This window comes from Coturnix japonica, chromosome 18 (assembly GCF_001577835.2).
Source record: "Coturnix japonica isolate 7356 chromosome 18, Coturnix japonica 2.1, whole genome shotgun sequence".
Lineage (NCBI taxonomy): Eukaryota > Metazoa > Chordata > Aves > Galliformes > Phasianidae > Coturnix > Coturnix japonica.
Window position 1 is genome coordinate 1,886,950 of NC_029533.1, and position 12,448 is coordinate 1,899,397.

Below are 12,448 nucleotides of genomic sequence, written 5' to 3' on the forward strand. Positions count from 1 at the left end.
GCCCCGCCGCCGCTCTCCGCGCCCCCCGCTCCGCGCTGCCCGCCCCGCGCTGCACCGCCCCGACCGCGGCGGAGCTGGGAAATGTAGTCCCGGAGGGATCGGATGGGAGAAGGGAAAGCAGCCGCCTGGGCTGCCCCCCGTGTCCCTATGGAACCTTGCGGCGTTCCTACAGCATCACACCGCAACCCCGGCACCGCCCCGCGCTCAGGTCTCACGAGGAGCGGCGGAGGGAACTGAGGTTATTTAACCTGGGGAAAAGAAGGCTCAGGGGGCACCTTATTGCTCCCTACAACGACATCAGGAGGTTGTGGCAAGGTGGGGTCGATCTCCGCTCCAAGAAACGAGCGACGGGGAAAGAGGGAATAGCCTGACATTGCATCAGTGTAGGCTGTGCATTGGGTAATGTTTCTTCATGGAGAGGGTTGTGAAGCGGTGGAACAGGCTGCCCGGGGACACAGCTGGGACCTCGGGATCCCTGCAGGGATCTAGAAGCTGTGCAGACGTGGTGCCTGGGGACTTGGTTGAGTGGTGCACTTGGCAGTGCTAGCTTAATGGTGGGACTTCATGTTGGAAGCCTTTTTCAACCCAAATGGTTCTATGACTCTATGGATCTAATCCCCCTGCAGCCCCTCAGCATCCCACCAGCATCTCTCAGCATCCTCCACTTCCACTGTCAGAGCCCCACAGCTTGGAGTTCTTGGGATGACCCAGAGCTCTTGTCCCTGCATGGTGCAGGGTGAGCTGGGCATTTCCCCTTATTGGGACACACAACCTGTGCAGCAGGGTGGTTGGGTAGCACAGTTCTTAAGTGATGATCAATCCCAGCCCTGCTCCTTCCAGCTTCTGGAAACCCAAGGAAAAATCAGTGTTCATCCAGTGGGAAAAGCTGAGAACTGCAGTGCTAATGGGCAGCACACACATCTTGGCACAGCTCAGTGCGGGCAGCACCAGCCCTGGGAGCCCCACGCTGTGCACTCTGCCATCCTCCCCTGTGTCAGGTGCCATCTGAGGACATTTCCAGGTGGGGGGCTGAGCATGTTTGCCAAGTAACTGTTGTCCCTCCACCCTGTCAGCCCCTGCCCCTGTTTTTGGTTTCAGGATGCAGAGATAGAGGTGGTGGGAGGGAGCAGTGCCCTGCGGTCCTGCAGCAGAAGGGTGGGAGGACAAAGAGGGTGGTGGGGAGCATGGGCAGCAGAGCTTGCAATAAGGCTTCCCACTGTGTCAGCACGCAGTGTGACCTGCGTGCTTCAGTGAGACCTGGACAGGCCTGTCTGCATCCATTGTGCAGTGAGATAACAGACCCTGCATTGCCCCGGACTGGGAGCAAAGCCTCTGCCTGCTGCAGGGCACTGCTCTCCCATACCAGGGGCACTGGGCTCAGCTTTCTGCTTCACTCCCATGCAGTTTAAATAACCATCAGACCTGTGGCCATGAGCAAGCACTGGCAAGGCATGTTCCCAGCCTGCAGCAAGCATCCCTTCCTTTCCTGTATGCCTGGCCCTGCTGTGCCCAGGGCTTGGCCCTGCCATCTGCTGCCCTGGCTGGAGATGCCCTCCCAACTGTGCAGCACATGGCACTGCAGCCATCACCCTATGGGCATGTGTGCAGGAACACAGCCCCTCTGTAGGAATCCCACCCACCCCACGTGTCACCAGCAGCCACACAGGAGCCAGGACCAAACCCCTGGCAGAGGGCTGCTCCAGGAGCCCCATTCCCAGGATACTTTCTATTACAGAAATGCAGAGGAGGGTGTTTGTGTTTCCAGCCAAGGCTGCAAAGCCTCACTTAGCGCTGCCCTGCTCCCAGCACCTGCATTGTGCCCTGCCACAGCTGGGCAGCACAGCTCACAAGCACACACAGGGCTGCACCCTGCACCCTGCTGCTTGCAGAGGGGCAGGAAGGCATTAAGATGCTTTGCAGTTGGTTTTGTTTTTGCTCTGCTCTGCACAGCCAAAGCCCCAAGCAGAGCATCTCCAGCGTGCCCTGGCTGTGGGCAGCTGGCAGGGGAAAATTGCATTAGAATGGTATTAATTGCCTTAGTGCAGCATGACAGCTCACTCAGAGCCTGCAGAGCCAAAGCGATGCATGAGGTCAGGGGAAGCCAAAGCTCTGCTTTGCACCAAGGCTTTGCACCAGCACTGGAAACAGGTTGTCCTGGAGTCCATCCAAACCCCATCCTTGGAGATATCAAAGCCCAACCAGGTGCAGCTGAGAGCTGCATCACTACGACGACGTACTCTGAGGTTCATATAATGTGGATGGCTCACTTCAGGTCCCAGTCCTGCCAAGTGCTGAAGCAAAAACGCAACGAGTGTGAGCTCTGCCTGCAGAGAAGCGTTTCCCACTGCATATAAACTTTGCTGCCCACAGTAATCCCCTTCCCCAGGGCTGTTCTTGTCTGATTCTTGGGCTGCTGTGGGAAAAGCTGTGCCAGGCACTGAGCAGCTGCTCACCCTGTGCCAAAACCCGGATCATGGCATCAGCTCCCTGAGCAAAGTCCCCACTGCAGGCACTGGAGCCAGCAAAGCAGGACGTTCTGTGGGGCTGTGCAGATGGATGGGATGGGGTAAATCAGTAACTGCCGGTGACTTGTAGCGCAAGAGAGCACAACCTGTACTGCTCTCTGGCTTCCTCCTCCTGCAGCAGGATCAAATGAAGCCAGTGCTTCCATAACTTGTGCAAGCTTTGTGGGGTGAGCAGTAGGTCCTGATGGCAGCTGTGCCTCAAATACCCAGTTCTCACACAGTGAGCCCCTCCATCTGTGACATCTCTTGTCTGAGAACAACATGAATTCCTGTTAGCCATCAGGACAGGCTTCCAACTTTGTTCTGATCTCCACTAGAGCCCCTCAGCCCTTCAAGGATGCTGCACACACATCACGGATGTCCCACTGTAGCACATGCCATTGGGTGCATGAGAGGTCCTACCATCTCCCTCAAGGCTTTATCTCCCACAGTGAGACCCTGCCAGCACATCCATTAGTCCCTGGTGTAGGTGTTGGTGGAGGGCAGTGAGAAACCTGCACAGAAAACACAGCCTCCTCCACGTGCCGGAGTCCTGCAGCCAACGGGAAGCACATCAGAGCCCTGGCCGTGCCTTTGCCCAGCACACACGGAGCAGCCGTCCGTCCTGTTGGGGCCGCCTCCTCCCCGCACGGATGATGCTCACCGGACCGGACCGACGCGTCGCGGTTCCCCGGCAGCGCACAGCGGTGTCCCGGCAGCGCGGGGCGGGGCGGCTCCGGATGGCGGCGGAGCGGGACCGCCGGGTCGGTCCGAGGCTCGGCACGGAGCAGGGCCGGGGGGAAGCGGGGACAGGCAGCACCGAGCTCCTCCTCCGGGCAGGTGGGAGGATGGGGCTGTGGTTTACCCGCTGTGTTTGACTTAACGTTATATGGGGGACGGCGGGGAGGTCTGTCGTTCTCTTTCCTCTCCTACCAAATGCTGCTAATTGGGAAACATCCCATTTGCAAGGAGAAAACTGTAGGACTGCACTCCCACCAAGCTCAGCTCTGGCTGCACTGACCGCAGGTCCATCACTGCCTGTCCCTTCCAATGTCTTATAGGTGGGCAAGCACCAGCAGTGCGCTTCTGCTCCCCAGCTGCCAGCTGCTTTATCCTAGAGGGTCCCAGTGCAGATTCTGCCTCACCTACTGCATCCTCAGCCCATGCAGATGTCCCTTCACATCCTACATCTCCCCTGTTGCATTCTTTTGTCACATACCAGGACTTCATTCGTTGCCTGCCGGTTCACCTCTCTGAGCACATCCTCGGTAAGGCGACCCTCATTTTCCAAGTGTGGTTTCCCCTGAGGATAACAGGTGGCTTCTCATGGGGTTGTTGTTCTCTGCTCTGCCCTCTTTGTTCCTCAGGACTTTTGGATACCAAATCCCTTAAAACATGTGCCAATGTGAATGAATACTGGGGTTTTCTGGCCAAAGAAGTTGAGAAGGAACTTGTGTGCCAAAAAGCAAAACAGAAGATGATCCTGTATTTGCAGGTACGGCTCCTGGACTTCTGCCATCACTGTGCCCTTATTTGGTTCTTTTCCCTGTTGTTGCCCAAACCATGAGATGGAGGTGCCTTCCTGGTGGTTGGGATGCGGTACATCAGAGCTTGGAGGAGAGATTCACCCTGGTTAGTACAGACCAAGCTCTGCAGTGACTGTGTTGCCTCTGTTGGTTTATTCCAGGGGTTGTGTCCTCGAGGAGCAGCTTCCAACTATGCTAAAATAGTTGACGTGACAATTCCACTGTTAGATGAGAAGGGATGTGTCATCAAAGTGAGAGACCAAAGCTCTGAAAGTGAAAAGAAGGTATGTTGAAGGGGTTTGCGTTCTGTATCTCTTCCATCTTGGGGAGAAGGGCAGACATGGTTGTCTTGGAAAACAGAATCTGGACTTGCTTTGCTTTTCTGCTGCTGGTTTGTGCCATCACAAGCAGCTTGTAAGGACCAGTGCATGCTCAGGCATTTGTTGCACAGAAAGCATCCAGCATCTGTGCCCAGATGGATGCCTTGTCCTAATGCTTCCCTGCAGACACAGGAGCAGCTTTGAGGCCGTGGCACTGCCAAGGCTGGGCATCATCATGGGGGCATGGCCTTTATTCCAGTAGGTAAAGAGTGGCTGCTGCCACTGAGTGAGGCAGAGGGGAAGAAGCCTTGTTTCTGTGCTAACCAGGGAGTTACTGATTGCTTTACTGGTACTTTCTATCTATTTTGTTCCTGTTGGGGAGTAAGCTGATATGGCTAATGCTAGAGACTAACAGTGTGTTCCCCCCATGCTTCCCTATTTCTTTCCACCAGCAGGCCAAGAAGGAGGAGGAAAAAAAACAGCAGGCAGCCTATTGTGATCTGCAAACTGACACGATCCGGATGGAAGAGAGGAATGTATTCTGTGGCTTCTACAATATTCGTGTCCTCACTAACCGGTACATGGCACCTGTTTCCTGCACTACTTCTGTAGGGCCAAACAGGGCTTCTGAAACCTGTCCCCTTCCATGCAGTCCTTCTGTGGGCATCTATGGCTGGAGAAGGGTCTTGGTGTCAGTGATAAGCATCCCACACTATCAAATATTTCTTTTCTTTAATAAAGATGCCAAATGGAATCACTCTTGAAGACATAAGGGTTAGGACCCATGGTCTATTGTAAGGGATATGGAGCTGGAAGGAGCCATCTCCCCTTTTCAAAGCTCATCATCCAGATATGAACCTGGGAATGCAGAACGAGGACCATGGTTATGGTGCTCTGCAGAGGATCCACATCCTAAGCAGGCTGCCCATCAGGTTGCTCTTTGAGGGTCACACAGCATCAAGTACTGCTAGAGCTTGTTAATCATCTCAGTCTCATCTCAATCACTCTTCCTTATCCAGATCAGACCCAAACAGAGTATTCCACTATGCTGGGGGAAATTTAGTAGCCATTGGCTCTGAAGACCGAAAAGTGAGGATCTTTGATGTGTTGACAAAGAGAGAAGAGCCACCTCTGCTCTCTGGGCATGTTGGGAGCATCAAAGCACTGCATCTTGATGAGAAGAAAGGGCTCGTTCTTAGCGCGAGCTGCGATCTCACCATCAGGTGAGCAGCCCTGGCTCCCACCTCCATGGAAGATCTAAAACATTAAAGCTTAAATCCTTCCACCCCAATCTTTCTGAATCCTCCTGACCATCACTTTCACCACAGAGAAAGTAAAGCCAATAAACTAAACATATCCACCATAGGACTGCTTCTGTTTGCCAGTTTCACCCATGATAAAGTAGGAAGATGCTTTCAGATAACCTGTGCATCACTGTACCTTAAAGCACCAGGGATGTGTGTGGTAGGTGCCAGCAATGAGCTTCTGTGTCTGCTGAGGTCAGCTCTAAGTTCCTCCCTGATGCTGCAGGAGGTTTGTTGTACTGAGCAAATCCTGCAGCCTCCTGCTGGTGTGCAGCTGCTCTTGCCCAGGTCCTGTATGTTGACACAAGGGGGTGGAGATGAGCTGCTGCTTCATCTTATTTACCACTGAATGTCAGGAGTGTCACCACGAGGAGTGAAAAGCTCGACAGCTCTGGCATGGCACAACACACACAAAGACAGCATTTAACAAGAAGGGAAGAGTGATTCATGCTCTCCTGGCTACCCCCCTCCCCCCCCAGGAGTGTTATTTGTTGAGTTCTCAAGGCAAAGTCAACAGGAATCAAACGGCAAAGAAATAACCTTATCTGTAAAGCTCTCAATCTGAAGGTCAATCCGATGTAGCCACACCACAGCTGAAATCCAACCACACATTTCTGGGCAGCTTGGAGGTGAAATTCAATATTAAGCCTGATTTGATTGTACTGAATCCCTTGTTAACTCACTGGGATGTCTCCTGATCTTAATGTAGCGTGGATTTGAGAAGAGCTGGACCTGTTAAGTAGGAAGTAATGAATCATCCATAAATTACATCATTAATCACTGTATCCCTTTTACCATATAGATGCTGGAATATACACAGTGGTGCTTGCATGAAGATCTTTACTGGTCACAGTGGGATCATCACCTGCTTGGATTTACACAACAAGAAGTTTGTGTCGGGAGGCACAGATGGGATGGTGAAAGGTGAGAGCCAAAGTTAGGAGCTGTACAGCCAAGGGGGAGCAGCAGAGTGCCTGGGGAGTTCTGGAGTGATATATATGGTGATAGCCTGAAGACAAGTGTATAAGGGTGGATTTTTATTCTTATTTCTGCTTTTATTTGTTTCTTTAATGTCTATGTAGCTACAGGGCCAGAGCAAATCTTATGAGTGGCACATCTAACAGCTCTGCCTTGTTCTTCACTTGCAGATTAAGTAATGAAAGGATGTGCCACAGTCAGGGCTTTGCATGTAAGGAGTTTGCCATGTAGTCACACTCTTTATGTCAACACCTGGCTCCAGGCAGAGCTGGAGGTACAAGGGGCAAATCCTGCTTCAGAAGCATCATTAATTCATGCTGCACTCAGGAAAAAAATCAAAACCATACAACAGGGACAGCTTATTTTCAGCATATCTCCTCTTTAACCCTAACAGTGTGGAACTTGGATAGCAGGTTATGTCTCAGGACCCTGAAACACAGCAATATTGTTTATGCTGTTAAAATGGATGGAACCCATGTTGTCAGTGGGTGTGACAGAGGGCTGGTGAAAGTCTGGCATGCTGGCACAGGCACTCTGCTCAAAGTAAGTTTCTTAGGTGGGTAATCCTGTGCTAGTTTACTGTAGCACTTTACCACAGCCCCCTTGTTATTTAATCTCTGTAGGTACGTTTATCTCTGCTCTTGTAGAAGCATTCAGAACCTGAGAGGGGTGTGGGAGGGCTGGACTAACAGCTTCCAGGGTTGGAGGTGTCGTGGGTTAGCCTAGAATGGGAAGTTTGTTGCTCTCAGATGCAGCAGCAGTTTATAAGAAGCCGGATGGCTGCTCTGCAGAGTAAAAGTTGAGGTCAGAGTCTTCTAGTTGGCTTTGCAGGTGTCCAGAAGCAGCATGAATCCAGGTTTCTGAGAGGAATGGCATTGAGATGCATATTAAAGCACATCTTGGGAGCCAGATAACCCACTCTTACTTGGGCTAAGACTGTAATTGCCCCTTTCCACCACAGTCAGTTTCTCACCTGTTTCTTTTACTCTCAGGTACTAGAAGGGCACCTAGGCCCGGTGAGGTGCTTGTCCTTTGATCAGTGGCACCTTGTCTCGGGAAGCAGTGATGGATATGTCTTGGGATGGAGCATGGTGGGAGACCTTAAGAGGTGCCTAATAGCATTCCGCCACCCGAAGTAAGTGTCAGTGCGATTCAAGGTGTATTCTACAGCATGCTGTAAAAAGGAAAGATAGCTGTAATCACAGTGGTTACTCTGAGGATGAGCATCAGCTTTGTTTGTTGGGATGGTCACAAGGGTGGTTATAAAGAACTTCTGCAGGTCTTCCAAATATCTTGATTGCTCCCGCTGTGTTTTTAAGTCTGTTGGTAGAGGCAGGCCATTGCATCCCCTGCAAAACAGGAGGCAGTTTCTTGTCCCCTTGTGAAGGCACGGTGACCATACCAATGTTTGCATGTTGTGTTTTCAGGGATGTTCTGTCTCTGGAGTTGCTGCATCTCAGAGTTGTCAGCGGTTGTGCTGATGGGAAGATCCGTGTGTTTAACTACCTGACTGGGAGCTGCCTGAGAGTGCTGGTAGGCAGCAGCAGTGGGGATCCCATATCTTTCTGTGCTGCCAAAAACAGGTTGGTGATAACAGCTGCAGTCAGACCCTTCCAAATTAGGCAGGTTAGGTTAAGAAATCATGTATTCATCAGGCCTTTGCTTGCCCCCTGACCTGCCACAGTAGAAAAACCAACAATGGAATACGCTTCCAGGTTCCTTCATATCCACACCTCTAAAGGTGGTTTCCATCTTCTGGATAAGTGGGAGCTAAAATACCATTGTGTTGTGAACACTCTGTTGATCATGACCCTAAAATGCAGCACTGGGTGAGCTACTAGGAAGAAAACTAACTCCATCCCAGCCAGTCTCAGGATACCCCTCTGCTTGAGGTTTAAAGCCACTGATAATATGGCATCTCCAATTCCTTGTGGCATTACATTGAATTCAGTCCATTGTTGGGGCATTTTCATTTTGTTTCATTAACTTTTATCCTTCGTGGCAATGAATTTACCATAGAGTGGGATGAGAAGAGCTGCACAGAGCTCAGGCAGACTGTGTGCATTAGAAGTACAGTATCTGATTGATGGGACTAATTGCTCCTGCTTTCTTCTTTCTCCAAGAAGTGATCATTTTCTCAGTTCTGTTTAATTACCCTCAGGGTTTGTATTCCACAGAAGCAAATGGAGCCGTTAGGCAGTACCTGCTGCGTTAATGATATTCTTGATTTTAAGAGCTTCCCCTTTCCTTCCCCAGGATGGTGATCAACGCACCCAGCAGCCTGCTGATGTTCCAGTTTGAGGACGTCAGGTGGGACTACACACTAGGTGCTGAGAGAGAGACGGTGTGGAAGGAGAAGCAGGAGAGATGTCCTTTGGGTACTCCCTCCCAACAAGCCAAGAGCCACACTGCCAGCCAGATGTGTCGCCTCAATTTGGAGACACGAGGTGCTGACCTGCTCACACTGTCTTTGCTTGATCCACTTGCCAAAACATTCTGGAGTGCCCCCAAAGCATTAGATACGGCCATTGCAATGCTCCGGCATGGTTTGCTAAAGTGGGTTAGAAATAGCATCAGGTACCTGCTGTCTTCATAAGCAGACTCTTCACTTTGTGAAGTGCAGCCGGGTAGACATACTGCTGCATTTCAATGGGTCTGTCATCTCCAGGCTTTTGTAAAACCTCTGCACCTTTTTGGAAAGGTTTGATATAAATTCAGCACGTTTAAGACAGTTGCAGTCATTTTCCAGCTGAGTAATCCATCAGTGATATTATTCATGTCCTGACAGCTGGTGTGCATTGGAAACACGCTGCTGATTCAGAGCTTGAATTATTAAAACCCCCAGAAAATCATAGGACACCTGCATCCAGAATTTGCCATTGCAATTGCACATAAATAGGCACCTTATAATCATCATATTGTGGTGTGATGTTTTGTACATCAGCAGTTATTTAATACAGTACCACAATCTCTAACTCTATGATCCAACCACACAGAAGCAGATGGGTTAGGTAAGGAAGTTTTCATAGCATGGATTGCTAACTTGCAGCTGTGCTTGGTGCAGGACGTGCAGTGGGCAGAAACAGGAAGCAAACTGAACATTTTAACTGTAGTGGCAAAAATCTGGGTGCTATACATGTACAATTCATTTTACAAGTCAGCATTTACTGTCACCTTTGGCTTCTGTGATGTTTCCTGTTAATCAAATACGTGTGGGTTGTTTCTAACACCCAGACTTCAAAAGCTGTGATACGAGGCAAAGCAGTGGCCAGAGGCTTCAAGTCTCATAATTTTCAAAGATCTTTGTTTCAAATGGAAGTTTAACACCAATTAGAGATGATGTATTCTTCTGCAATGTCTTCTAGATGTCTGCAATGAACTGATAAAACCATCAGCTTCTCAGCAACAGGAGCATTTGCTTGGGAGTAGGAGGTCTCTTCGTATCCAGGCAGAAGAGCAAGAGCTACTTGCTCCAGGTAACCACCAGCCCCATCCTTTTGCTTTGGGACAGCCAGCAAAGGCATCTTCTGTAATGAACCTGGTAGATGCTGGTGAGAACTTGTCATAGCGTGGTAAGGTGTTGGTACTTTGAATGAGAACATCTAAGATAAATGAATGGATTAAACAAGAAGTCATTATCTGTAGGAGATAGATATTCTGGATGAGAGGTTTGCAGTGGCAAAATGGATCCTTGCAGAGGGTGCTGTGGTTAGAGAAGCTGCGTAAGATCAATCAGATAGGGAAGGCAGTCCAGTCCAGGACCAAGGTGGTTCTTGTGGGTCCCTTCTGACTCAAGATGCTCTGATTCTGTAATTAGTCTGTTCTGCTGTGTTCTGCCTTTGCAAAAGAAGCTTAATATTCTCTGAAATATCTTTCCAGAAGGCAGAAGTATCAGTTAACCAGTTTGAAGAACAAAAAGCAGCCAAGCAATGATATGCAAATGGCATGACATTGCTTTGCAAGGCGACAAATGAAGTGTTACAGTGAGGCCACGGCACTCAGTGTTATACGGTCTTTGCTGAAATCCTAATTTAGCTCTCAATTAAAGGTGCAGCAGCAAATCCATCCCGATGTGTCAGTTCAACACACAAGTCACCCTTGACATCACTTCAGACATCAAAGCTAGAATGCAAAATGTGTCCTGTGATTTCCAGGTCAAATGCAGGTCTGGGTAGAAGTAGTTCATAGTGGTTCTCAGATGTTGATTTCTGCTGGGAACTGACTTCTCCTAAAGCCATTTCCCAATACACAAACCAGGACAAGAAAGGGGTGCATGAGAAGCCAAGTTGGGTACCAGGCCACCCCCAGACGAATATGATGTATATTATAGAATTTGGCAATTCATTTGACTGGTACGGACTATGGCAAGGATCGCTCCTCAGGTCACCAGGACAGAATTATCTCTGATACTTGCAGTCTTGCTAGCAAGGCTAAGAATGAACAAGCTGAAATGGGCATTAGTGGCACATTGCTGCCTGTGTTGCCTGTTGCATAGATGAACTTATACTGTCCATATTCCTACCAACCCAGCACCTGTCCCTTCTCTTACCTCGGGTACTACCATGCAGTTAATGACCTCAGACAACATTCTTGACTCCATTTATGCTCGCTGTTGTTTTGTTTTTAAAAGCAGATGGCACATCTGAATATGGCACTTCTGTACGTGCACGTGCTAGCAGAGAGCTGGGAGAGAAGAAGGACTCGCTGTCCTCTTACAAGTTCCTTTTGACTGTCAGCATGCTGCAGAGGAGTAGTAAGCCGTCCTTTGTCCGCTCCAGTACAAAACAGTCTGTAATAAGTGGGGAAGCATTGGAATACCTGCTTCATCAGCAACAAAAGAGACGAATACGCATAACCCCTCTGCAACAAAAAAAGGATATGATGGCCCAGCTCCAACGTGCGAGATCTTGCAGCGATTCTCTGGCTATGAAAAGGATTTCCGTCCCCTTTGAAACTAAAATGCTGCATCTCAAGCTGAAAAATTCTTTGCATGGGCCCACTGTGAAATCCTCCATTCCTGCTCCATGTGTCGTACGTCTCAAGGCTGATGGTGCTTTGCTACGAGGAAAGAAAGCTCACGGTGCTCGCAGTAAAGGCACTTCTCTCCCTGAGGACAGAGTTCAGCACAGTGGTTGCTGTACAGCTTCTAAACTGATCAAATCAACACGTGAAATGATGCCACAAGTGAAACATGATGCAGTTTCCAGGGAGAAAAAACCCTTTTGGCCACAGACTGAAGGTCCTTCCCAGCCTGAATGTGGGTTCAGGCTTCTGACAGGACAGCAGGAGGAGGCACGTAATGTAACTCAGTGTCAGGCAAACCAGGCAAACCAGGCAAAGCTCATAGAAGATCATGAAAGAGCACGCAAGAAGGCCTGGTTAAGGAAAACTAAAGGCCTATCTACAGTCTCTTTCACTAAGGAGGGGAAGACATTTGCTCCTGAACTTAGACCTAATACATTTATATGACATAACCCATTAGTACAATAAATCACCAGCATCTGAGGACTCTGGGACTATTCAAGATCCCTATGGTTTCCATGGGGCTACTCAAGATCCCTATGGGTTCTATAGGGCTACTCAATATCCCTATGGGTTCTATGGGGCGACTCAAGATCCCTATGGTTTCTATGGGGCTACTCAAGATCCCTATGGTTTCTATGGGGCTACTCAAGATCCCTGTGGTTTCTATGGGGCTACTCAAGATCCCTGTGGTTTCTATGGGGCTACTCAAGATCCCTATGGTTTCTATGGGGCCACCCAAGATCCCTATGGGTTCTATGGGGCTACTCAAGATCCCTATGGTTTCTATGGGG

General features: G+C 49.7%; 1 protein-coding gene across 1 annotated transcript in view; it reads left to right on the forward strand.

Annotated features, from left to right (window-relative positions):
* Positions 1-2,208: 2,208 nt before the first annotated feature.
* The window catches only part of CDRT1 (CMT1A duplicated region transcript 1), an 11,838-nt gene continuing 1,598 nt past the window's right edge, over positions 2,209-12,448 (forward strand). Inside the window, exons 1-13 of the mRNA XM_015879731.2 lie at positions 2,209-3,344; positions 3,566-3,772; positions 3,872-3,999; positions 4,192-4,314; positions 4,803-4,927; positions 5,370-5,573; positions 6,457-6,578; positions 7,027-7,175; positions 7,625-7,767; positions 8,060-8,215; positions 8,889-9,079; positions 9,998-10,108; positions 11,266-11,430. Coding sequence (XP_015735217.2) covers positions 3,158-3,344; positions 3,566-3,772; positions 3,872-3,999; positions 4,192-4,314; positions 4,803-4,927; positions 5,370-5,573; positions 6,457-6,578; positions 7,027-7,175; positions 7,625-7,767; positions 8,060-8,215; positions 8,889-9,079; positions 9,998-10,108; positions 11,266-11,430 — 2,011 coding nt within the window. The 5' untranslated portion in view covers positions 2,209-3,157. The remainder of the gene's footprint in view (positions 3,345-3,565; positions 3,773-3,871; positions 4,000-4,191; positions 4,315-4,802; positions 4,928-5,369; positions 5,574-6,456; positions 6,579-7,026; positions 7,176-7,624; positions 7,768-8,059; positions 8,216-8,888; positions 9,080-9,997; positions 10,109-11,265; positions 11,431-12,448) is intronic.